At 37.1% G+C, this 27,615-nt stretch overlaps 1 protein-coding gene across 1 annotated transcript in view; it reads left to right on the forward strand.

Annotated features, from left to right (window-relative positions):
• Positions 1–27,615, forward strand: part of PKHD1 (PKHD1 ciliary IPT domain containing fibrocystin/polyductin) — a 180,127-nt gene that overhangs the window by 8,950 nt on the left and 143,562 nt on the right. Inside the window, 13 exon segments of the mRNA XM_087717043.1 lie at positions 3,445–3,720; positions 5,473–5,563; positions 7,148–7,287; positions 7,818–7,905; positions 8,624–8,725; positions 9,370–9,508; positions 12,519–12,724; positions 14,319–14,367; positions 14,369–14,492; positions 18,425–18,547; positions 20,191–20,337; positions 26,049–26,184; positions 27,064–27,259. Of these exon segments, the coding sequence (XP_087573169.1) occupies positions 3,445–3,720; positions 5,473–5,563; positions 7,148–7,287; positions 7,818–7,905; positions 8,624–8,725; positions 9,370–9,508; positions 12,519–12,724; positions 14,319–14,367; positions 14,369–14,492; positions 18,425–18,547; positions 20,191–20,337; positions 26,049–26,184; positions 27,064–27,259 (1,817 nt within the window).

Raw genomic sequence — 27,615 nt, forward strand, 5'->3', positions numbered from 1 at the left:
ATATAAAGAAGGCTAGTTTACTCACTAATGCCCTGCAGCCCTCAAAATGTCCTTTTTTACAATGTGCAATGTTTTCATTTAGTCATCTACCAGAATGATTATTTACTTTGTTATTTATCACTAATGTAGACCATGTTAGCAAATTGTATACACTGTATTTACAAAGTTAGGCTTCTAACTTCAATATCTATCACTGCAGACTTGCTTATATTGAAATGACTGCTATTTTAATATCCATCCCCAATATGGAAATTCATTTTTGGATCCCCCCCCCCCATTTCTTTTTGTTTTTACCATGTAGCAATATCTATAGGGGAGTCAAAAAGAGTCAACCTGTGTCTGTATAATTGAAACAAACTTTTCTGCCACCATCTTGTTTGATGTTATCAGCAAATGTGGCTAGTTCAGTGAATGCTCTAACTCCATGTCACTGACAAATAGATTAACAATTTTCACCCCAATATATATCCTTGACTGCCCATTTATTTTTACTGTCAGTTTGTTTAACTAGTTGGGGAAAATTTTTATTCCAGTTTTTTCTGAGTCTTTTCTAAAGACTTAATTTTTGAAAATCTAAGAAAATTGGATTTTTAAGCATATTACCTTTAGGTCACAAGAGGTAAGTATATAATGGCAGAATCCATAGTGATCCTTCCAGGGGTGGGATTCAAATAATTTAACAACCGGTTCTCTGTCCTAATGACCAGCTGGGTAGGCGTGGCTTGGTGATCATCTGACTGGGTGGGCGTGGCCAACTCAACGTCACTCAGGTTGATGGGTGCTTTGCATTCTGTAAGCAGGGCAATAAAGATGAGGCTAGAAAGAACACCAGAATGTTTCCTTCCTGCCTTCCTTACAGAATTAGCCCTGTAAAGTGGGAAAAAAAACAAAAGATTTCTTCCAACAACCCCTTCTTCCAACTGCTCAGAAAGTTAAGAACCGGTTCTCTCGAATAGGTGCAGACCGGCTGAATCCCACCACTGGATCCTTCTTCAAAAATGTATCCAGATGTAAATTTAACTGGTCTGTAATTTTCCCCATTCTTTTTTTTTTAATTGTGCATTCCTCTCCCACAGAAGCTAATATTACAGACTGGCTTACAATTAAAAACAAATATCTGATTTTCACAGCTAAACTAATCACGAGGCTTGACTATGGCAGGAATCTGTCAAATATTGAGCAATTAAGTATTTTTACTGTAATTGGGAAAAGTCATTTTATTTTCTTTTGTTTTTGGAATCAATTGTTCTCAACCTGGAAGCTTATATCAGTGCATTTTATTAGATTGGTATTATTTTTATTAATTATAAATAGAGCTCATGCATGCCTGTTTTCTGTTCTGTAAGTTTTTCTGTTATAAAAAAATGAATGATGGATATGTGATGAGAAATAATTCTAGGCATGCAAGAAATATTGCAATTTTAATTAGTAGATTTTCCAAACTGCTTCAGTCAATCTATCTTTATTATGGTCATGGACTAGCACCATAAATAAAAGCATTAAAATGGAAATAATAATACAATAACAATAAAAGGCAGAATAATATATTGTGATTTGTAGGTGGATTAATAGTGGACAGTTAAAGTTACAGTTTGTCTAATTTTACATAAAACATATCAGAATTTGGCCGCATTCAGAGAAAATGCTTCATACTGATCTGATACAAAAGCTGCACATAAAAAAGATCAGTAATTCCCAGATATCTCAGATATTTTATTAGGTACTAAACAGTTTGTTATAGAAGAAATGCTAGATGAAAAATGTCCCTTTTAATATTTGTGTCCCAATTTGAATATATTTTCTTGTCTTTTGAGGAATGAAATTGTTTTTGTATAAACTATTTCTTGGTATCTCATAGTTCAGTATGAAAAAAAAAATGAAACAGATATCATGATAACTTCAGGATTATTGCCCTATTTGATTACAGCTTAAACCCATGTGCCAAATGGTCTCTGAATATGTTTTTGTTGAATATACAACAACATATTTATTTGGATATTGCACAAGCATTTATTTGAAGCCATAAAAAAGTTAAGTAGTTAATTAGTTATTAGTAAACATTAAATCCTTAAAGCAGAAAGTTAAAAAGAGTATTAATCTTTTATATTCCATTCATTTCCAGAACGATATAGAACCCTTGTTTTTTTTTCTAAATGCAGACTTAGTTTTCATTACATTGTAACAGGCAAAGATACTGGGAAGGGGAAAGAAATCCAGTGATAATAGTTTTGAGACTTTAACAAATTAAACATTATCTCTTATAGCAATAGCACTTAGACTTATATACTGCACCATAGTGCTTTTACAGCCCATTCTAAGAGGTTTACAGAGTCAGCTCATTGCCCCCAACAATCTGAGTCCCCGTTTTCTCCAGTCTACAACATAGTCCTTTCAATATTTCCAAAAAGGTTCCACACCAATTTGCACCACTCAAGTGACTCTGATGACACAGATAAACCTCCAGGTGACCTTAACCAATTGCTAAAAGAATGCAACTGACCAGCTGTCTGCAAGGAGTATAAATCCTTCCATTTCCCACCATCCAGTCAGAGTTTAAATTTGAGAATGAATTGAATCACTGGATGTTCAGAGCTAAACCTTTTGATGCTTACTGTTTATTCAGTGCAGCTTAACTTCCTGTTTCTCTGGACAGAACAGTGACTTGCTTCTTCACCCATTTGATTTATTCAATTTAAGAATGTTTCTTTGGTAGCATGATGGCTTCTAAATGTGCCAAAACCTTGCCACCAGTCTTTTTGGCACCTCTTATGAAAGGTGATAGGAAAAGCATTCAGTGTGGAGTTTCTGAAACCAAAATCTGTGATAGTCAATCAGAAAAAGTAGAAATGTTGAAATTGCTACTTCAGATATGAAGCAAATAGTAGCTACTGGCCAATTCTATTGTAATCCATTTGATACAGAGTCTAATAATACATTATCTTTCTAAGTGTAGAATAATCTCTGAGCTTGGTTGCTTGCTTGCAGACATTTCATTGCCCAACATCATCAGTGCTAGTGAGTGTGGGCTTTGCTCCCTGATTATATGCAATAGCTTGCCTTGTTACTGTCACCAGATGTAGGTGAAGAAGCTGAGCTGGAAGTCTGGGTTAAATATGTCTTCAGTTTGGAGTCATTGCATTTTCACAATAATCAGTCCCCTCCGCCCCCTTTGAATTCTATTGACAGTTATCAAGCATCTATTTACCTTTACCCTTACCATTAGTTGACTACATTCTTGTATTAGAGGTAATAAATAATAAAATCTGTGCTTTAAACTCAATGGAGGTTCCTGCTTTCATGTTTGACACTTGGAATTATAATTTGGAAAAAAATCATTTTATTTTTCCTTGCTTTCTGAATCAAATATTCTTTATGACTTGTGGACTTCAACTCTCAGAATTCCTGAGCCAGCCATTTTACTGTTCACATTTTTTTGGTCAACAGGTGGAAGTTGTATCAATTCCTATGGGCACCACTGATTGGTCAACACTTTGGGAAGAAGATTGGTTTCATCCTAGGAAGCCCAAATCAGAGAAGTATGAGCTAATTGCTGGTACAGTGTACTATTTGGAAGCTGTGTATCATGAGATATCTCCAAACAATGGAATGAGCATGGGGTTTCAGTAGCATAATACCTGGCTGAACCCAGATGTGGTTAGTACTTATTGCAGAGAGAGATACAGAATACAAGTCAGTGCTATCCAGCTTCCAGAGATACAGGTAAATTCTAGAATATAATCTGAATTTGAAATTTTTGCTGCTTCTGCACAGTTTTCCTATAACAGTTGTCAATTGAATTGATAAAATTGATTGATTGAAATTGATAAAACAATGAACTAATGTTGTTACTTGAATTTATTTTCTAGTTGAAATTGTGAATTGAAGTCCCACTGCTTCAACGAGTTGCATAAAAGTCATAGATTGTGTGAATGATTGCTATAAAATGTAGTGTGTCTCTCTCTGTGTGTATTTGTCATTTTCTTTTTTTCTGTTTTTATTATTTTCTTTGTTCTGTTTTATTAAAACAGGATCCTTTATTATAATTATAATGTTAAATCAGGTTTAGATATTATATTTTCATAAATGGCAATAAAAAGGCTTATATTATCTTGGCCATCCCAGTGTATTTATACCTAAATTTTGTCCATTACAGTTTCCACCATAATATAGATGCCACCAGACATCATCTTTTTTTCTGCTTGTATTCTGCCCATGTATTCTACATGTGACTGCTGGTCAGTCTGAGCCACGTTTATTTCTTCACCCATTAATAAATTTATCATCAGCTGGATGTTGGATCATTCTTAGCAATTGGGAAATAGGCTGCTCCCTTTTATCCCTGCAAAGGGATGCAAGGCTGCTTATGATTAATTAACCAAAGAGAGTAAAGGTTTTGTTCATTATTTATTTATTTCTCAAATTTATATGCCACCCATCTGGGATAGAGGCAACTGTCGCCACTTTACAACAATTTAATGATGCTAGGATTATTACAAAATAGTAAACAACAATTTCAGGGATTCTCAAACATTTTGCAGGATGACTTCATGAGTTCCTTTATTCCCTCCTCCCTAAACGAAACTATTTGCAGAAATTTCACTGCTCTGAAACTATACATTAAACTGGGACTCAAGGTTATCAAATTCAAAACTCTTCTAAATTACATATTACATTCATTATGTGGTTTAGGAGAGAATGAAGAATCCCAGGTTGTTAAAAAGTACTGTTTTTATTTTTATTCAGAAGAAATAAATATACTTTGTAAGTCACCCTTAATCTTTCTGCTTTATAGATGCTGACATTGTCTGGCAGAGGATGGTTCGGTCTTGCTTGGGACAATGTGACCAGCAACAAACATTACTGCTGATTAAGTACAGACTCCTGGATATAAAATAATTAATAATATATACAAAATGTAGAATTGGGATGATAGCGGTGATTGGTATAACAGTAGCTTCAACATCTAAAACTGTTATTAAATTTTATAAGCAGAGATCACACATTAGGAAAAATTAGGAAAATAGTTGATCATAGTGATAAATAGCTGTATAATCTATAATGACATTTTATAGTTAACTGAGGTACCCCAGAAGAATGACATTTAAAGAGTGAGGAACCACAGCTTCTACCCTGAGAAGTGGATTTAAAATGTCATTTACTCAAAGACTAAATTTTGACATGGAATCACAATTCAAGCTAAATTACTAAATACTCTTGATCACTGTAAATGATTTCAAAAAAATTTATGTTATTAAAAACTGTATGCATATCTTTGTACACATAGGAAGTATAAAATCTGCTGCAGGTATCAGAATAATTTCTCTTATTTTTGGTACAATGCAACTAGACCTATAGTGGGGGAAAGTATTAGTTGTTGGGTTTCAGATGGCCATATGTCTTAAATTGGGTCCTGGTTTGGTTTGGAAATCTGCACTTTTTAAAAAGAGAACTCAACATAATTTTATTTTTCAGATGCAGCATGAACTGGAGGAACTTCTTTCAGTAAAATGTGAAATAGAGCTATCATCTGCTAACATTTTTTTGCAAGCAAGATTTGAGCAAAGTAAGCTTGTCATTTTCAGTTCGAAAGACTTTATTTCTAAAACAAAAAGCTACTGTAAAAGAAAGTAAGGAACCTCTGCAAACCTTCCCCAAAAACTAAATGTGTGAGTACATCAGAGGTGGCTTGCTCCCGGTTTGGCCCGGTTTGGTTGATCTGGTAGTGGTTTTTTGGCCTGGGTTACAGAACCAGCAGCGACTCAGGGTGGCCACGCCTCTGAACCAGTTCCCTGGTCCCTGCTGCCATTGCTGGCCTGTTGTTTTGTAGTGCATATGCAGTTCACTGTCAATTGTTCTGTGCATGCGCGAAGAACAATTTACATTGAACTGCATGCGCGCATGCAGCGCAAGTCTGGTGTATGTGAAGTAAACTGGTAGTAAAACCGGGAGCAACCTACCCCTGGAGCACATGCATGTGTGCACACATGTGCACACACACACACACACACACAATATTGGTCAGAAATAAAATCAAGAAATACATTATATTATTGAATGAAAAGGTATTTTATTTCTTTATTTCATTTATTTAAAGTGAATAAAATGTGCTATCTCTTTGAGGGTAGTTTGCAAAAAAAATCTGTAAAAATTGGCCACATACGGTTATAACTAGAGTAGACTAAGTGCAATGTGATACATAGGTTAGCTTACTTCTTGCACAATCTCTCCTTGTTTTCTTGTGGTCTTGAATGCTGCAAAACCAGCATGTGGTTTCCTATTTATCACCTAGATATGCATCCTACACTTGAGTTGTATAATGTGTACCACATATTATCGGTTATATTCTAATTTATGTGCTTAACTGGAACCCTCTTTCACTAAAATTGTTATGTGCAAGTCTTTACATGCTGCAACTGAATTTTGGCATGAATGCTCTTTTGCAGAACTGAGACTGCCACTTATATCACTGGGCTATTAAAGTTAGTCTTGCACTCAGGTTTGTCTAGGACAGTGATGGCTAACCTTTTTGTTGTTGTGTGCCGAAAGCGTCCACACCCATAATGCAATGCGCATGCGACCCTCCTGCATTCCCCCTGCATACATGTGTGAACCCCCATTGCACCCTTTGCCCTGGGCATGCAACCCCCTGTGCATGTGCACGCAGCTCCCCCATGATCCTCCCCCGCACATGTGCCCCATGTCCCCCACCCATTTTTGGCTTCCAGGTTGGTGCAGGCTTTCCAGGCCCACAACAGGGCATGGGGGGGGGGGCTTGTGCACCCCCTATGCCCCACTTTGAGCCTGGAAGACTTCCTGCACCAACCTGGAAGCCAAAATGAGGTGCGGGGGCACTGCACGAGGCCCCAAAATGCAATGCGGGCTCCCCCATGCATGCACCCTGCCCCCCACGCATGCATGCACATGTCCCCACATGCACCCCACCCCATGCATGGCAGAGACCCGAAGACCAGATGGCTGGTGGGAGGCATGCATGCATGTGCAGTGGAGCTGGGTTCGGGTAATGCCTGGCATGCCCACAGAGAGGGATCTGGATGCCACCTGTGGCATGTGTGCCATAGGTTCACCATCACCTGTCTAGGATGCACTTTGCATATAATTTTCCTTACCTTTTCTACATCTGCCATAGATACTGAGAATCCAGTCAACGGTGGAGTCCTTGTCAGTTGGACAGAACCCTTTTGTGGAAGATTCAGCAATTTCAGCCCCAAAAGCCTTATCAAAACATCTCAATTAATCCCTCCTTATGATGTCACTACATACACACACGTAAGTAATGTTTTTCCAAGAAGTTTAAAGCAGTGAAAGGACTAAATATTGAATCAACAGGATGACTTTGGTGATGGACACAATCCATACTCGGGACAGGAAATCTCATTTGGCCTCAAGGCTAACTGAATCCGTGTAAGGGATAAGGGATGTAAGATGGGTATGTGTAATACACTTGTGTATGTGGGACAGATGTTTTAGGATAGTAGTAAGTTGCTCAAAAGAAACCTGAATGTGGAAATGTGTTGTCCTTTATTATTGGCAGCCATATTGGAAACAAATCATTTAAAGGGGAATTTTGTTCTTTTTCTTCTTTACAGTTGTGCTTTGCATATAAAGGCTACATGAGTTATAGCCCCTACATTGCAGTGTCTTATTCCAATACCTTTCTAGATACTGTGAAGAAACATGTGACCTGCCAATGGAATCCGAAATCCAGTCCAGAAAGGTCTATATCTATAAACATTCATTTTATGCACAGTCTTTTTCTTTTTAATATTAACTGCAATATGTATGCTTCTGACATATAGGCAATGGAACAAGTACTTAATGAAAGGGAATCAAAACCACTTCTCCTGATGATTTTGATTTCCAGATATTTCTTGGATATGGATCTAAGTATGCTTCTCCATTTGACTATGCTGGCTCAAGTAGCTGAGAATTACATTTCAGCAATATCTAGAAAACTTCTCTTATGTTCAAGAATAGAGACCTAACCATAAACCTCTAGTTTCATTCCAGTGAGTATATGACTTTGATTTGGCAAATGCTGGGGTTTCAAAAGGGGGTTTCAAACTTTTTCAGGTCATGGAACCTGTTAAAAAAGAAAAGAAAAGCAATTCCAGAATTCTGATCAAGAGGCAGAACTCTCATGGAAATGAATGGTGCCATAGAACACAATTTGAAAGCTGGTTTAGGAAATTCACAGGAATATTGCTAAGAAACTTGATTGGAAATTATCAAAGTCAAGTATACCTTTTAAGATGTTGCCCATAGTAAAATCTGAACATAGAATCAAATATGCAGGACTGTTAAGCAAAACGTCTTCTTGCATTTTCTGAATGCCATGTAAAGTGTGATACTGATGTTTCTAAACATCTGCGATCTTGGGGGGCATATAGATAATGTATATTTATTTCTGCTTTCCTGACGGTTATAAAAATAGTCCTATCATTCGAAGTTGTACATTTTCTTCTAAGTAGACATCTAATATAAATTTAGGGGATGAATGCAAAAATATATTTCTCTTTCAGCTGGAAATTCATATGCATCAACCTTTGGAGAGACTGTCTGTATAGTTCTGAATTCTGTAATGATCTTCCCAAAAATTCTTCAGTGTTTTTGTGCCAGGTTGATGTAGAAGCTCCTGCTGCTGCAACAGAGACACATGCCTGGTTTTTCATTGATGAGATCATTGTTTCAGATCAAGATGTATTTGGTAATCTGATGTTTTGCTTTTTTTCCCCTTTTCTTTGCTTTTGATAAATATAAAAGTAAAATATAAATGAATTTGGAGGGACAAGAGCAATATTTTTTTAATCAAGAAATAAATGTTTGATAGAATTACAGTTACTGATAATTATTGAATATTTGGGAAACATTTCAGTTGTAGATTCTGGATCTAATTAATGGGAAAGACAATTGGGAAAGTTGGGAAGGAAGCAAAAAGCTGGAACAAGCAAAGTTGGTACATAAACATTATATAGATATCATCAATATCCCAATCTGAGACATCAGTTATGTAGGGAACCAAGGATTTTAAACTCAGGGCTACATACAATACATATATAAGCAAATTCTTAGATTCTGTAGGATCTGTTCTTTGTTGTTTCTAGGGCTAGTTCATATTGGCAGTAAAGGCTTCTTATTTATCTGAGCATTTCCCTTAACTTAATGAAACTTTTGAAGAGCAAGTTGAAATTCCTGGAGAGATATTTATTTCAGTGGTAGAGAGAAGTTTTGATATAAATTATAATGCAATTACTTTTATTTTAAGAATCTATACTATATGCATATTGAGTGTGGCAAGTGGTAAGTCTTGTCTTTTATAGCAGTATTATCCCAAAAATGTTTTCTTTCCAGTTTTTCAGAAGGAACCCTGGTCATCTTGCCCACATGGGAACCTCATAGAATCTGTTTTGGTTGCTGGCATCCCACCTATGTTTAATGTATCTTTTTTGGTAGCAAATTATCACAAGAACCTCCCTCTTCCCTCACTCAGGTAAGAATAAAGGTTCTTACATATTTATGCTTTGATTTCCTTCCTTCCTTCCTTCCTTCCTTCCTTCCTTCCTTCCTTCCTTCCTTCCTCCCTCCCTCCCTCCCTCCCTCCCTCCTTCCGTCCCTCCTTCCTTCCTCCAATGAATCAGAGAAAGCCAGATAGGACTTTAAAAATAGTTGAGGTGTGTAAAGTAGGCCAACTATATGGTAAAACATCTTTATCTCAGGGACTTTCAGAACAAGTCAAGAAACCCAAATAGGACTTTTCCTAAATTCAGTTTCCATGCTCCTCTTCAGAAAGATGTTCCAGTGTTATTTTTGGTATTCCCTCTGTTGATCCTTTTCCTGCCACAGGAAAGATGATGCCAAATGATTGAATTCTTATTTCCTGTCTGCAGGACAAGTTAAAGAAGGTGACTGGTGAAGTCCCCTGGATGTGTTCCCCCTATTATGTTAGCTGGTAGAAAGAATTAATCAATTTACTCTTGTTCATTGGGCTGGGACTGGGAAGAGGAGGCAATTTTTGATAGATGGTAAATTGGTACTTCAGTATAAAGTGTGTTGGAATAACAGGAAAAATTCTGACACTGGAACAGCCAAGAATGGTTTAAGGCTGCCTTGGGGATAATCTGGGATCAGGTTAAGGCAATATTGTAAAAAGAGCAGAAAACAGAGATTGCTGGAGCATGTTTGTGCTGTGATTAGATGCATGTAAAGAATGGCACTTAAGTGAATTGCATGCCTATGAAAAGCTTTAAATAGCATCCCACATGGATTGGAAAAAAATCTAGACAGTCCCTAGATTGCAGCCAAGAGATAGTTGAAACTTATCCTGATTGAGGCAGGAAAGCTCTAATAGAAATAAGGATACATGCAAAGATTTTTCATTAGCTATTGGTTGGATGGAATTAAATTGGGTAATGGGTAGGGAGGGATAATTTGGTATATAAGCTTAAGAAGAAGTGTTGAATCTTGCATAAGTGTGTGGGAGAGAGAGAAAGAGAGAAAATCTTGAAACTTTATTTTTTCCAAATCAGCTCTAGCAGAAATCTTACATGCAATTTAAATTTACATACTAGACCAAAACAATCTTAGAAAGACATTCAAAACAAAGGTATGTAATAATGAAGACCACAGTGTTAGCCTAATTTTACACTATTAATAAAATGTATGGACTGAATTTTTTAAAAGGACACTTTATATTTGAAAAACACTGAGATTTATGTGTTAATTTTATCTGACACTTTGGATTAGTTTTGAAAATGAATGTAGGTTTAGAAAAGATAAACAAGGTTAGTAATCTCCACAAGAGTTTCACAGAATTACTGTATGATGTTCAGCCTGTATGTGGCAGACATTTGGTGCCTTTGTTTACACTTTATACTGTCACAGAAACTAATTAATCATGCTGGATGAAGTTTTCCCATGTGCTTTATTGTTGTTGTTAGTTGCGAAGTTGTGTCCAACCCATTGCAACCCTATGAACAATGTTCCTCCAGGCCTTCTTGTCCTCTCCCATCCCCCGGAATCCATTTAGGCTCACACCAACTGCTTTGGTGACTCCATTCAGCCACCTCATTCTCTGTCATCCCCTTCTTCTTTTGCTCTCAATCTTTCCCAGCATTAAGCTCTTTTCCAGTGAGTGCTTCCTTTTCATTAGGTGGCCAAAGTATTTGAGTTTCATCTTCAGGATCTGGCCTTCTAAAGAGCAGTTAGAGTTGATCTCTTCTAGGACTGACCAGTTTGATTGCCTTGCCGTCCAAGGGACTCGCAGGAGTCTTCTCCAGCACCATAGTTCAAAGGCATCAATTCTTTGGCACTCAGCCTTTCTTATGATCCAACTTACATTGCAACTGGGAAAACCATATCCTTGACTCTATGCACTTTTGTTGGCAGGGTGATGTGTCTGCTTTTTAATATGCTGTCTAGATTTGCCATAGCTTTCCTCCCCAGGAACAAGCGTCTTAATTTCTTGGCTGCAGTCCCCATCTGTGTGGATCTTGGAGCCCAGGAAAATAAAATCTGTCAATACCTCCATTTCTTCCCCATTTATTTGCCCCCATGTGCTTAGTTTATAAGTATATCCAAGGTTCTAAGGAAATTGACTTTACTCATCATGGTTTATTGTGGCAAATGTATAATTGAATAAAGCTGATAAATTAGGTTTTTGTATTCATAGAAGTCTTCCTAGGAGTGTAACTAGCCACATTATATCTTAATGTGCACTTGTCATATATTCTTCAATTGTCTCCCAAAATCTAAACTTTGACACTGCTTCTCTGTAAAAGCTTTGAATTTCCATGTCTTATGTCTTTTCCTACTGCCATCTAGTGGTTGCTGAGGTTTTCACAGTTGATCAATGGATGAATTGAAACGTTTAATTTTTATTTTTTGTAAATGTGAAGAATTAGGAATAATTAATATTTAATTTGCTTATTGACTTTTATACTTTAGTAGACTTTTGTATTTAATCACTGGTATTTTCCTGTGTTAGTAGGAATATAAATATTTTCTAATTTATTTTTCTTATGATTCATTTTTAACTGCATATGAATTGTATTAATGAAACTTTATGTTAGATTTATAATCATCTTTTTTTGGAATGAGGTTTGAACATTATTTTTGCATAATACATATGGGAAGCAATTTGTATTGTCTATAATAAAAGCCTGAAAAAGTTAAGTTTGAGTTATGTGTAAGTAAATCTATTATTTAAGAATCTTTATTCAATTTTTCTGTTTTCTTTATTTTATTCAAAGTGCTTAATAGAAGACTTCTGGTTGTTTTGTAACAAATACCTTTGCTATTCCAGAAGTTTTCCTCTACACATAGTTGAGAATTAGAGGCACCATGTCTCCAAATATTATTTACTGGGAAACATGATGGAAAAAAGCAACAATAGTACTACCATGTGCCTTGTTTATGGATTTCCTGCTGATTTCTGGTTGGAAATGGACACCTATAAACAAATATTCTAGAGTTGCATTTGAAATAGCTCCATTCTGAGACAGGAATGGTATTGCAAAACTTGCTTTCATTTATTTGTTTCTTTTTTCACGTAGCAAGGGTATGCCTTTGGAGGGACCCGAAGGGACCGATCAATTGTTGATGTTTATGAATGAGACAGGAATCAATTTGACAGTCCAGAGGATACAAGGTGCAAGCCCACCTCTTGGAGGAACTTTTCAAATCCATCTGCCTGACATGGCGATTCCGGGTTAAACTTGAGAATTGGCATCCTCTTCCACAAAATAAAGGATTATCCAAGATATACCATCCATCCTGAAAATTGGAACACAGACAAATCTACCTATAATCATATGTATTATCTAAATGCATCAGTATACTTTTTTAATTAAACAAAATAATGATAACATAATAAAAGGCAACATAATGATAATATAAGAAAAGGCAAAAATGATGCAACTGCCAGATCTGATACCATGCAAATATTAATAAAATGTGTTGTGAATTAATAATCACAGTGGACAAATTATAGATTAAAAAAAGGAAAAAAAGGGCTGGAAATTTAAATTAAATAAAAGTTAAGAAGTCCATTTCAAGAAAGTCTGTATTTGCACCAGTATGTCAAGAATGTTTAAAAATAAAATATATACAGTATGCTATAAATCCAATGTAGATTTACCTCTTAAATGTTGTGTAAGAGTTATTTTATGCACAAAAAGCCGAGAATTCTTGATAAATTCCAGATATTAAAGCTATGACCAGAAATAAAAAAAAACTAGCTAAGGAAAAAAGCATTGTACATACACAGCGATTATTCTAAAGCAGCCTTGTCCAACCTGTGGCCCATAGACGGCATTCAACTCTGGACAGCTAATAATGCAGACTCACAAGATTGTAAACCTTTAACATAATTATGTGATTTTATATTATAAACTATGCCATATATTTTATATGTGGCTTAAGACAATTCCTCTTCACCCAATGCTGCCCAGGCAAGCCAAAACGTTGAATACTCATGTTCTAAAGTATTGTTGATTAAAATGTTTAATCATAGAACAAATACAGCACCAGCAGAACAAGCTAAAATTCACATGCTTTAGTATTATAATTCTTGAATCATATCTTAGGGTGATCACTCTGGACTTCAAATATCTGGATAATTACCAGATGGCACAAAGACATATAGAAACCTCTAATTTTTTCCTGTCAGCTAATGCTCTGTATTTATTCATGTTGGCTATGGGGAGGTGGGATGTCTGGAAAAACAATGAAATGACGCAGTAGTCCAGGGGAAAGGTAGGTAATGCAGAGAAAGACAAATAGTACTAATATGGTCGATAGCCTAGCCTACATTCTTAATGGGGCAACCATCTAGTGTGGATATGATTTAAGATAGGATTGACCAACTGAAAATTCACTAAACTCAATTTTTCTTACTGCCAAGGCCCTGAGAAAACTTATTATCAACATTGACAGCGAATCATAATCTTGCTAAGAGATTTACTGCTGATTTTGAAAAGCAAACCATAGAGTCTGCAGTATTATTTTCAGCACGTTAAGACAGACAAAAGCCAAAACTTTGAATCTAGCTTGCCATCAACATTTTGCCAATGCATGTGGTAAGGGGCCATGATTACTTCTTGAAATTTGCAATTGACCATGATAATTAGAATTAATCATGATGATATCACATATATCATTTCTTTGTGCAAATAACCCCAAATACTGTATGTATGTCACTCACATCATTTGCATCATATTAGGAATTACTGTTCAGCCTGGAGATTAAAACCAGGTCTTAATCTGCATTTTACTTAGTTTATTATTTTTTCATTTTCTTCCAGGTATCCCAGTGTCCCTCTCTGCCAATCACCTCCACAGCCTTCTGCAAAATTTTTACAGCTCAGTACATAAATGCCAGTGACTTTTTTGTATCTAAGATTTCACACAACTCTTATCAAAGTATATGGACACTGAGCTGGGCTTCAATGATTGGTGGTTTGCCAAATTTCATCAGAGTAAGTCCAGTTGTTTAACTTATTTTATTCAGAATGTTTTATGTTAACATTTGTTAATTCACAATTTCTTCTCATAGATGTAGTCTAGCCCCGAGTCTTTCTTCCTTCCCTAGTTGGTTTATTTGTCATTGTTCTCAATCCTTTCAATTTTGCTGTTTGCAACATCTGGAATTTCCCCATGAGCTCCAAAATACCTAGAGTTTTGATCCCACAACCAAAGCCTATTGAGTCATTCAGTTATTTGATACAACTCTTTCCCAGCCAATTTAACTCGGACCTCTCTGCTTAATAGGAACATCATTTTGGTAGGCACATGAGGAATGCACCTCTCTGCATCCAACAGACTTCCAGTTTTTAAGAAAAAACATGATGATATTGAAACATGGGTATATTATATCTGTACTAAATTTAACGTGTTCTCTAACTTTTTTTTTGAAGATCCTTTCTCCATCTGTTGTTATTTGATATCTATTCATTAGATATAAATCCAACATTTTATTTCAGGAGCTCATGTTGATGCTTATAACTCTTTCATCTTATCTTCACATCAATCTATAACATAGATTGGGATATAACTGAGTCAGAGGTATTCACAGATGAGCTGGTATCAAACCATTCAGTCTAATGGAAGCAGTGATACAGTGTCATGATACAACTTTTCTTGTATCTGCATTGTGACATCACATCAATGTTCAAAAGGTTGGTAACATATTGTGTGTTGGTACAACACTGTCATTTAAAAACAACAACAACCCAGAGTTAAGAATATACATGGACTGACTACGAATCATCCAATGAGCTTTTATAACTAAAAGTGGAATTGAACCATATTCCCAAATCTAGTCTTACTCTTAAACCTTAACTATTATGAGTGGCAGATTAAGGCTTACTAGTGCCCTAAAATTGTTGCCTACTTTACATCTAGATACTGTATCCAACCTAATAGCAATTAAAATATAAATACAAAGTAAAAATCAAGTTATATTCAGTTATGTAATCCCATCAGGTTTTGTGGCTTGTTATTAATAGATAGTTTGGATAATACATATGTCCACATCCCTCACCTCCCTCCCTCCCTCCTTCCTTTTTGTAAAGAACAGCAATCAGGATTTTTGTTTTTGTAACAAGTAATAAATTTCAGCCCTAACCCTAACCAGATCCATATGTGGAAGAATTCAATCACCTATTTTATTGCTCAAGTCTATATACAGGAATCTTTTCAGACTGGCAGTTTGCACATGAGTAAGACTAGATAAGATTGAACAGGACATTTGGTATGTGTGTGTGTGTGTGTGTGTGTTGCACTTTGCCTTCCTGCGCCCACATAAGAATTCCAGACTTATTCCTCATTTGATGATGACTCCTGGCTCAGCCATTCTCTCTTCTACAAAAAGTAATTTTTCATGAATGCATCCACAAAACTCCAGGAATTGTTTTTGCCATGGGGAAATTCACATTGTAAGATATATTAATCTTCAATGCATTTTTCTTCAGTCTTGCAGAATTTAACCATAAAGAAAACTACCAAGTATGTGGAAAAGAAGCCTATGGACATATAGTTGTGATATTTTCATCTGTAATGGGATATGTTGCAGATAATTATTTTCCATGTATATTGCAATGTACTCTAATGTATGAGATATGATAGTTAAAAAAAAAAGATCATTCCAGACTAATCTTATTGCATTCTTTGACAAAGTGACAAAATTAGTGGACCAGAGGAATGCTGTTGATATAGTTTACTTGGACTTCAGTAAGGCATTTGATAAGGTAGACCATAACCTACTACTAGATAAAATAGAAGAATGTGGGTTAGACAGCATCACCACCAGATGGATTCATAACTGGCTGACCAACTGCATGTAGTCCTCAATGGAACTGCATCTACATGGAGGGAAGTATGCAGTAGAGTACCCCAAGGCTCTGTTTTAGGCCCAGTACTCTTCAACACCTTCATCAATGATTTGGATGAGGGAATAAATGGGGAATTCATCAAATTTGCAGATAACACCAAGCTGGCAAGAATAGCTAACACTCCAGAAGATAGGCTTAAGATGCAGAAGGATTTTGACAAACTTGAACATTGGGCACTATCTAATAAAATGAAATTCAATGGTGAAAAGAGTAAGGTTCTACATTTAGGCAACAAAAATGAAATGCACAAGTATAGTATAGGTGGTACCTTGCTCAATAGTGGTAACTGTAAGAGGGATCTTGGAGTCCTAGTGGACAACCATTTAAATGTGAGCCAGCAGTGTGCAGCAGCTGCCAAAAAAGCCAACACAGTTCTAGGTTGCATAAACAGAGGGATAGAATCAAGATCACATGAAGTGTTAATACGAATTTATAATGCCTTGGTAAGGCCACACTTGGAATCCTGCATTCAGTTTTGGTCGCCACAATGTAGAAAAGATGTGGAGACTCTAGAAAGAGTGCAGAGAGGAGCAACAAAGATGATTAGGGGACTAGAGACTAAAACATATGAAGAACGGTTGCAAGAACTGGGTATATCTAGTTTAATGAAAAGAAGGACTAGGGCAGACATGATAGCAGTGTTCCAATATCTCAGGGGTTGCCACAAAGAAGAGGGAGTCAAACTATTTTCCAAGGCACTTGAGGGTAGAACAAGAAGCAATGGGTGGAAACTAATCAAGGAGAGAAGCAACTTAGAACTGAGGAGAAATTTCCTGACAGTTGGAACAATTAATCAGTGGAACAGCTTGCCTCCAGAAGTGGTGAATGCCCCAACATTGGAAGTCTTTAAGAAGATGTTGGATAGCCATTTGTCTGAAACAGTATAGGGTTTCCTGCCTAGGCAGGGGGTTGGACTTGAAAACCTCCAAGGTCCCTTCCAAGTCTGCTATTGTATTGTATTGTAAATAAGTGTTTGCATTATTAATACTAGTAACATTTTATCCTTTGGAATGATGTATAGTGGTGCCTCTTACTCCCAACACAGTAGTTTCCAAACCTGGGACTTCTGGTAATTGCAGTGACAGTGTAAATGGAAGACACTTGGTTGGAACAGATTGATACAGCACAAGATGTTAAATAAATTTACTGTATATACAGTAAATTCTACAACATTGTCTCAGCAGGTGGCAGCACCTAATGTCAGAAACTAAGCAGGGTCAAGTCTGGGTGGTACTTGGATAGGAGACTCCCATAGAATTCTAGATCTATAAGCTAGGCTGGGTATCAAAACCTCAATGGCAAACTGTAGCCATACTACTGCATGTTTATGAAGTCACTAAGAACTGAACTTGATATATGAGGTCACCTTTGTTTTTGTCTGGTTAAGTACTATTTGTAAATTAAGTACTGAAGATAGTAGCACTGGTGAAACTACTACTATATCCAAAGAATACAAAAAAATTTTTTAAGGAGAAGACAACAATTTGGAGGTAGTTTTGTGGAATCACAAAGTAGATAGGCTGGAAAATCAAAGTAAAGACTGCCTCTAATTCACTTTGACACCTGGTATCTTCATAAATATGACCATATTATCTTGGCAACAATGAGGGAGATAATTTGTCCTGTGATAGGAGAGGAAATTTAAGAAGAAAAATTATTTACTCTGCACTACTCTTCTTTCCTGGCATTTTAATTATATATTTTCCTGGTATTTTGATGTTTGGGGGAGGAGTGATTGAATTTATTGTGAAAGAATAAAAATATATCTCACAGATACAATGTCCAATGAAAAGGTAAAGAATTAGCACATAGGTGCCATGTGCTTATACTACTAAATTAATTATTAGTAATTTAGTCTGCAACAGCAAATAGCCAGAATCAGACATTAGGAGATTCCTGTATGAAAAGAAATTATAAACATTAAAACATTAAAAATAAATATTCTAAGAAATTATAACACTATCATGTTACTGAAATAAGAAAATGTGAAGGAATTTTATTTAATTCTTTCTTCCAAGGTCTCTGATGAAAACTTCACTGGTCTTAACCCAGCAATAATAAGCTATGTAGTATTTGATGGTGGAGTTTTCATTGATCCCATATTTGGAGATATGCTTGCTACCCCCAATAACTTTACACAGGTATGAAATTGACATGTCTTTTTGAAAGCAATTTATAAATACATATATGTAGGAAGGATTAAAAAAAACTTTTGAAGGGAAAGGATTTCACTCCAGTCACTTCAATGGAATGAAGAAAAAGAGACAGCAAATGACAGATTCCCACATTCAAGCAATTACAAATTCCCACAAGATCCAAATGCATGAGGAAGATCATAATGATGTTTATATTTTTATCATTATTAGTCCTGAAATAATCCATGTGAAGTACAAGCAGGAACAAAATAGATACTGAACAATAAGAGTACATTTTATTTAAATAAAAGTTTGATTATTATGCTACTCTCCAGTGGTTATTTGTCTGTAGAACACCATCTCAACTGGGTCCTCTCCAGATGATGTAGAAGTCAAATGCCAGAAATCTGAGTAATTGCCATCTCCTGAAAGAGCTCCAATGAGCCAAAATATTGATTTAGGGAGTCATAGATGAAACCTGTTTATTGGCATAACTGAATGGATCGAACATTTCATTTTCTTTTTACTGTCACTGAGGTAATTTGTGACCTATCTATTTTAAAAATAGCAATGCTGTGGTTAATTTACCTCAGCATTTGAATTTTATGTTTTTTACATCTGGATTCTTTTCTTTTAGATCCAACTGAATTACAAAAGTTCAGTAATTTTGAGAGAAAGTCAGCAAAATCTCACCTAAAGTTGGAGAAACTAGTTAGGTCAAGAAAGGGCTATGTATGTCAACAGAAACCATTGGCCCTCTATTGGAAAGGAAATTACCTGATTATTTACGTGGTTTATTTGAAACATGGTGTTATTAAAATAATATTGGTGTATCTCCTAAGACAGTGGTTCCCAAACTTGGCAACTTTAAGATTTGTGGACTTCAACTCCCAGAATTGAGCTGGCTGGAGAATTCTGGGAGAGCTGGCTGGAGAATTCTGGGAGTTGAAGTCCACAAGTCTTAAAGTTGCCAAGTTTGGGAACCACTGTCCTAAGAAGTTAGTCGAAATTAGTTTCTTTTCATGCCAGTTCAAGCTAGATTTTTGTAACCATCTCTATCAAACTCTCTAGAGATAAGGTAAAGTTTGACCATCACCCCTGCCGGACACATACAGAAAGGAAAAAAAAAGATTCAAAGAAAATAGGCATGAAACATTTGATCCCAATCTAGGTCAGTTTGTAAATAATGAAGCTTGTAACAGAAACAGCTACAATTCTAGAACCAGTTTAATGCAAGCCCTGGTCTGAAATGTTTACAAGATAAAACAAGCCTGTGAAGGGTGCTACATTGAAAGAAGGCCAATGGGCTTCTTTCATATCTGGAAGACCCAGAAGGCCCTTGAAAACATTTGACTGGCACATTCATTTCAGATAGGCCACCTCCTAGTCTCGTCAGAATCTTCCTTTCCTACATCCCTTTGGAATTCTGTACTAGATTTTGCTCATGTTTTATGCTGAATACTTTTCTTTCTTCATTAAAATATTAAGTTTTTAGTTCACAGTCAAAACTATTTACTTGCGTCACAAATTTTTAAATCAATGAATATTGTCATTGTTTGGATTTTAATTAGTCATAATATTCGAAACTGTTCAGTGGGTTTCAGTTGTTTTATTCATTATTTCATTAATATTATTTTCTGCCAATCCAGGTTGTCGTTAACATGAATGACATTCCAGCAAATTGTTCTGGCTCATGCACTTTTCAGTATCTCAGGGAAATGACCCCTTTAGTCAGTAGCATTGACTATTCAACAGGTAATGCTTCTTCAAATGGCTACACTATTATTATCATGAAGGTTTATAGGAATTTTCCTGGTATCAGGGGGAAAGTGAAGTAGCACAAAAGATCTCTAACTTTTTCATTAAACTAATGACTGAATAATAAAGTCTGAACCTTGCCGGTCTTTAGGAAATTAATGTATCCAGTCACTAGTTGAGAAGCATGACTGAAGATGATCTCAATCAATGGGAACAAAACGCTTTTTCTTGGGGCTCAACAAATTCTCCCAACTCTTGGGTTTTTTTCAGATCTTGCCTATCCATCATGATTCTAAGTAACTGACAGCAGAAATATAAAAACGTATAATATAATATGCAGCAATGTAAAACACTGTAAAATACCAAACAAACAAAAAACAGCAGAGGAATGCTTCAGGCGCAATACACATCTTTAAATTAGCAAAGTTTGATAAGAACCAGAGCAGGTTCATCAACTAAGGCCCTCTTAAAAATGAAGGTGTTTACCAAACTGAAGGAGCTGGAAGCAAGGAAGTGAAAAAGCTTTCCTGAAAAGATGGTTACAGGAACTTGGGCTTAGCCATCAAATGACCTGCCACTAGTTCTGGTTGTACAGACACCAGTAGATGTTAAGACACAAAGGAAGAGTCAAGAGGACAGTTAAACTATGATGGCCTGATTCTAGGCATTTTCAAAGAATAATCTATTACAAACAGAACAATAGAATCTAGTCACATCTCACATATTAAAACATTTATTACTATAAAAGCTTTTGTGGATTTCAGTCCATTTAATCAGCAGTTCCTGAGGGAGAAATTTCTTGAGAGACAAATAAGAACTACTATCCCAGTGATAAAGGACAGATGTTGTAGAAATATTAGCCTATGGCTTTCTGTATTGCCTCTTTCAGGAACTGTAGTTCTGTGCTCATGATTTTTTGGCAAGCAATTTGCTTGGAAATGAAAACACCAAAGTTATGTGACAATTAGCAAAATTTTGTGTGTGTAGGATGATATTACTATATATCAAGGAGCCCTGGTTGCACAGTGGTTAAAGTACAGTATTGCAGGCTAACACGACCCACAGCCAGGAGTTCAATCCTGACCAGCTCAAGGTTGACTCAGCCTTCCATCCTTCCAAGGACGGTAAAATGAGGACCCAGATTGTTGAGGGCTGACATTGTAAAGAAATATTTATTTTCTTTACCCCCCAGCTGTTTTTACTGGGTATATGCATTGATTTTACAGTAGCAGAGACTAATTTGATCCTGTATTTAATAACGGCAGCAAGACTCTTGGTGGCGCAGTATTGGAAGAAGAAAGATTTACCCACAATTCAAGAATGGACTTTGAAAGTTATGAACTTAGCCGAAATGGCCAAAATCTCAGCATATCTCAAAGAACATTCAAACGAGAGATACAAAAGAGACTGGAAAAAGTGGATTGATTACATAAAAAGTAAATATGGGACTAAAAAACTCCAGATAGCTTATGCTTAGTATCAGTAATAATTTAAATTGTTTAAAATTTGGGTAACAGTAAGAAGCTGAGTTCAATGTAGAGATATTTCAGACTGTGATTGTTCAAAAATTATACCACGTATGGTCTTTGGGAAGTCGGGGGGAGGGAAGGGAGGTGGGGATTTAGGGGGAGGGGGGAGGGGGGAAATACAATATGTGTTAAATTCCATGATTGTATTTGTATACTGTGGCTTTTCAATGTTAGTGCGAAAATAGTACAAACCGAATATACTGGAAGGTAATAGATACCGAAGGAAAGAGTCGAGTGAAAGAAGAAGGAGGGTGGAGAGGGTGAGAGAGAGGAGGAGGAGAAGGGAGGGAGGGAATGGAGAGGGAGTGATAGGGTTAGAAAGAAGGGGAGGGGAAGTAGGCGTAGAGGGGTGTGTGAGAAGGAAGAATGAAAGTTGGAGGGGGTTGAAAGAGGGTGTATGGCAGGCCAAGGTGGTATACTGGGTTTGTATTGTAGAGGGCATTTTCTATATAAGTGAGGGCCGTGTTTATTATTCAATGTTATATGCCCTGATCAAGCACAGTGAATATGTGATTGTATAGAATGAAAACATAATAAAATATACATTAAAAAAAAAAAAGAAAAAAAAGAAAAAAAATTGTGTGTGTGTGTGTGTGCGTGAGAGAGAGGGAGAGGGGCAGAGGGGGAGAGGGAGGGAGGGAGGGAGGGAGGGAGGGAGGGAGAGAGAGAGAGAGAGAGAGAGAGAGAGAGAGAGAGAGAGAGAGACTGTGTTTTATTTACCCTTTTGCAATTATTATTTTTCCTTATGAGAATATGAAATTAATTGCATGTAGGCTTATTTGAATTGGTTATTTGTCTTTCTATGTGTTCCTATTCATTGTTGCACATGCTTTTGTAATTAGAGATAATAAGGAAGGGTATAATGGCACAGCTAATACGTGCCTCATTATAAATAAAATTGGCTGATATAACTAATTGATCAGTTACTTCAGAAAAGAATTTAGGATATGTTTAATTAAGTGTAATTGGAACAGACAAAGCTGCATAGAGTTCCTGTTATATTACATTGTATATTATTCCACAATAATATTAACTAGAATACAGACAACGCTAATGTCAAGATACAAACATTGTGGGAATTGAATATATGAAGTTGTCAATTTCAGCATGTTGTCACATATCTCCTTCAGCATTTCATTCAGTACTATTTTAATTACTCCATGACTGTAATGAAATTTCAACTCTTATTTGGAAACTCCAAATTCTCTCTTATGCAGTTATGGACAAGCATACAAACTAACTGAACTTCCACTGGGAACTTTATACTGCTCCAAAATCTGTTCTGAATCTCTGTAATCTCATGCTATTTTCTATGTTCAGCAGCATTGAGTTTGAACTTGATCCAACCACAGAAGTAGGTCTTTAGGCCTTATGAAAGGCCAACAAGGCTGCATCAATCTGATCTCTGGAGGAAGCATAAGGGTGGATAAATCAATGAATAAACAAATGGATTTGTTTATTCAGAAGAATGCAAAGATCCTCTGAACCATGGTTGCTCTTCAAGCTGGATTTACAAATCCAGGAGCTCCAGATTGAGTACTAGGTCCGTTCTGAAGTAGCACCACTGCATCCAGAACCAAGGATGGAAGGTCCCTGGCATCAGCATGTTCAGACATCCAAAGCTACTCAGTCTTGCTTGAATTGCGCTGCAGCCTGTTGCATCCCATCCAGGCCCCCACAGCCTCTAGGCATTGGGACAGGTTATCTACAACATCACTTAGATGGCCTGGGGTAGAGATATAAAACCAAGTATCATCAGCATACTCACTCCACCATCAGATGTCCTTTCTCAATAACTTTATGTAGAGGGTACAGAGACACCTTCTCCTCCCACCAACACTGTCTGGAACCAGTCCCAGAAGAAGGAGTAGAATATTTTCATTTGCATGGCTGAGAACTTCCCTCATCATTCTTGTCCCCCAACTCCTGGGACAACACAGTTTCTCTGTACTCTCCAGTGACGTGCGGTGAGGTTTATAGCTGGTGAGGTACTGACACAGGGGTTTCAAATTTTTTTAGACTTGGGGATTTCAACTCCCAGAATTCCACAGACAGGCATGCTCAGTTCCGATTTAAAGCGACAGCATTTCCCCCCTTGCGAAATAAGTTTTCCTTCATTCTTTTTCTTCTCCCTCCCCCTCCTTCCTTCCTTCCTCTCTCCCTCCCTCCCCCCTCTCTCAAACAGACACACGCACACAGAGAAGTTGGATCCCTCTCTCACTCACTCTCTCAAACAAACACAAACACAGAAGTTGGATTGGATATATTTTCCAATGGCTTGAAAGCAGCTCCTCTGCCATACTCCCCCTTCCCCTGCTGCCTTCCGATCTGAGCCTTTGATTGCAGGTGGAGCCACGTTGTCTTTTCAAATTTGTCATCAGTGAAGCTGGGCTTATATACTTTTATCCAGCTGTGTGTGTGTGTGTGTGTTTTTGAAAAGGCAACGTGGCTCTGCATGCAATCAAACTTTTTGAATTCCACCCCCCTCCCCACACACGGACCTTTTCCAGCTGTTTCAGAGAGGATTTCAACTCTGCTCTTGCCTGCCTTCATCAAAAGAAAAAAAAATGTAAAAGGAGAAAGGCATGAGCTCTGAGGTCAGACTGAGCTAATTGATCCCAGAGCCTCTAAAAAGCCTCTAAAAACTGCCCTCTACGGGAGGCGAGAGAACCACGTGCCTCATCTACATAAGGAATTTTTCGGCTTTTAACCCTTGCTTAGCTCTGCTTGAGTGATCATAAAGTCAGACTAAATGAGGCACCTCGTTCTCCTGATGCCCCTTGTAGAAGGCATTTTTAAAGAGGCTTTTTTACACACTAAGCAGAGTCATCCACTGTGATTCTGGCAGCAACTACCTCAGCCTTTTTCCTTTTACATTTTTTTCTTTTCATGATGACAGTGGTGAGGCCCTGCCTCCCCTGACTGCACATCCCTTGTACTCTCCATAACCCACTCAGTAGCTGAGCTGCAATACATAGGGCTACAGCTGGTATCTCCTTCCCCATGAGGACCAGGATGAACCACAGGGCAAATGTATATAGTATGAACCAGGATATGCATGGGAGGAGCCAATGGTAGGGTGCTATTCTTTGAACACTCCTAGGCATAAACCCTTGGAGCCCCAAAGGAACTGTCTATTGGTGAAAGTGCTCAGTCACCAAGCCTTCCCTAGACTGTAACAATGGAGAGGAGATGGGAGAAAGAGAAGAGATGACTTCTTCCCCATCACTGCAGCAGGCTTAAACTTTGTGAGAACAAAACAGGGGAAGCCATCAGGGCTCCACTCTTTCCATGTGGTCTAACTCTCATTCTCTTGCTTTCCGAATAATGAAAGGTAGAAGAGGTAGATAGCAGGGGAGAGCCACTGCTGCTGAATCAAAAGATTAGTTGGGGGAGCAGTGGAGAACAAGGTGGTATAGTAGCACTAGTGGCTTCTCACTCCCTCTATGCTGTTTATCTGCCCCAGTTCCTATTCCTTGAAGTCACAGAGCAAAGAATAGGAAAGAGGGAGCCCAGCATCCCCTCTGCTAGTGTCCTCCAAGCTACCACTTTGGCGGCCTTTAGTGCAGAGGTGTCAACCATAGTAACTTTAAGATCAGTGGACTTTATCTCTAGGAATTCGCTAGCCAGTAAGCTTAAAGTCTTAAAGGTTGCCAAGGTTGGGGACCCCTGGTTTAGTCTTTGCATGTGCTTTTTCCTATTAGGCAGCTGGCTGGCTACTCTTGGTTTTTAAGACCTGAAAGAAGAAGAGCTGAGGTTGGCCACAAACTGTTTTGAGAGTAGAATGTTTGCAATGTCAGAGTGCCTTGAATAGCAGGTCTTGTTACGTACAGACGTACGTTGTTAAATTTATATGTTTTCACATACTCATCTGGGATTGGTTGCCCAAACCCTGGGAAGTTTAAACAACTGTCATTGGCTAGCTGGTCTGCCGGAACTCCTTAAAAGGCGAGCTCCGGCAGCCCAGCCACCAGAGTGCAGTCACTTACTCTTGAAATAAAAAGTGCTGAAACTCACTTGTGCCTCTCGCCTGCTACTTTTCGCTGATCTAACAGGCCTAAGAAGCAGAAACAGGTGAGAGATTGATTTCAAAACCTTAGAATAAGATCGGCAAGATTTTTTTTTTAATTGTAGGCTTTCCCCACATAATCTTGGTGCCCAGTTTACTTCATGGACAACAGACATGTTATCGATATTTTGTCATTTTTTTTTCCTCCTAGAGAGGAGGAGAGGATACTGTTAATCTAACCCTAATGAATGAACATGGATTGACTGCTTTTACCAATGCTTTTACCTATACCTTTTCTCTAAATCCATGCATTGTGTCAATGAACAGAAATCAAAGTGGCATAACAGGTAAAAAGAGAGAGATAAGTTTTTTTGTTCTATTCTTATTTGATTTTTCTAATATTTATATCTTTCAATGTCTCGTTTGAAAGTGTTTTGCATATTTAGGCAAAAAAAGTAGTTAAAATTTAGTGGTTCAGAATAAAAAAAAGATCACAATTGTTCTGTTCAGAGGCATCACGTTGGGTAGGTAAGATAATTTTGATACCAAAAGTGCTACCCTCAGGATTCTCTCATTAATATCTCAAAGGCAGCCTTTTCAGAGTTTTCCTTTCAACTAGACCTAGATAAAACATTTGTGCTTGCTTAGTACATTCCTAGCTGTTAGTCATGCTTCCAATTGGCAGATTTGCTTAGGCGCATCATTGAAGGAAAAAGGTTGAGAGATCGAGGAGGCTATCCAATATCCAATTATACCTGTCAAGGCTGCAAGTGCAAACAGGAGAGACACTGTCAATGTAAAGAAAATCCCGTATTAACCTTGAATACTTTCTGAGTGAAGCACATAACTTGCATATTGGTAGAACGAATCCAGACATAACAGCCACTGAGATTTGTTGCAAGATTTTTATCAAGAGCACGATGCATTTGATTGCCAGGTGTTGAGGCTAAATTGTCAGACAGGTTTTTTTTTTTGCCTCAATGTCCTGCTTATCACCTTCCCCTTATCTTATAGAACTGTATTTTTGGAGATAAAAAGCAGAACCAAATGGGTTTCTCTGAAGACAGTTTTATTTCAGGCAAAAATATAAAACACAAACATATTGTCAACCTTTCAATGTGGAAATAAAACAGAATATTGGGGTTTGTGGAAAAGAGTTGTTATGAGAGTAGCAGGTTACTAACTATAACAAAAAAAGTATTGTCTGTGTTTTTTCTTCATTGCAGGAGGTCAGCTGCTTGTGATAGGTATTTCTTCATTTTCCAACTATACTCCATTTGATGTGAAGGTCAAAATTGGGGATACTGCAGTTCAAATTCAAACAGTAACAGATCATGGAATCAGTGTATTGCTGCCTTCTCTTGCAGAAGGATTGCATAGGCTTTCAATATTCCTCCATCATCTCCCACTCAACACACGTGGGTAAGAGGCTTGATTTTTCATGGTTAAAATTTGCAAGGTAATAGAATTTTAAGAGAAATAATAAGACAAATGAGAATGGAACCTGATGCCTATCTGTCAACATGTGTCGACAAGATGGAGCTGTGATTATTTTGGGCAACTTGATTAGGTTATTATGAAATGTCCAGTATTGTATTTGCAGTTTTCATTTATCTGCCCTTCTGAAAACCGCACACAGCAGGACATTATTCTCTCTCTTTTTTAAAAAAAAATAATGGAGAAATAAATATATTATTTGAAAACAGTGCACTTAAGAACTTTCTGGTAGGCTAGCATGAGAAACTGGAAGAAAAAGAGATTTGTTTCAGTCATCTGAG

Source organism: Thamnophis sirtalis, unplaced genomic scaffold (genome assembly GCF_051295495.1).
Source record: "Thamnophis sirtalis isolate CommonGarterSnake01/CBP01778 unplaced genomic scaffold, rThaSir2_p1.2 scaffold_5, whole genome shotgun sequence".
Classification (NCBI taxonomy): domain Eukaryota; kingdom Metazoa; phylum Chordata; class Lepidosauria; order Squamata; family Natricidae; genus Thamnophis; species Thamnophis sirtalis.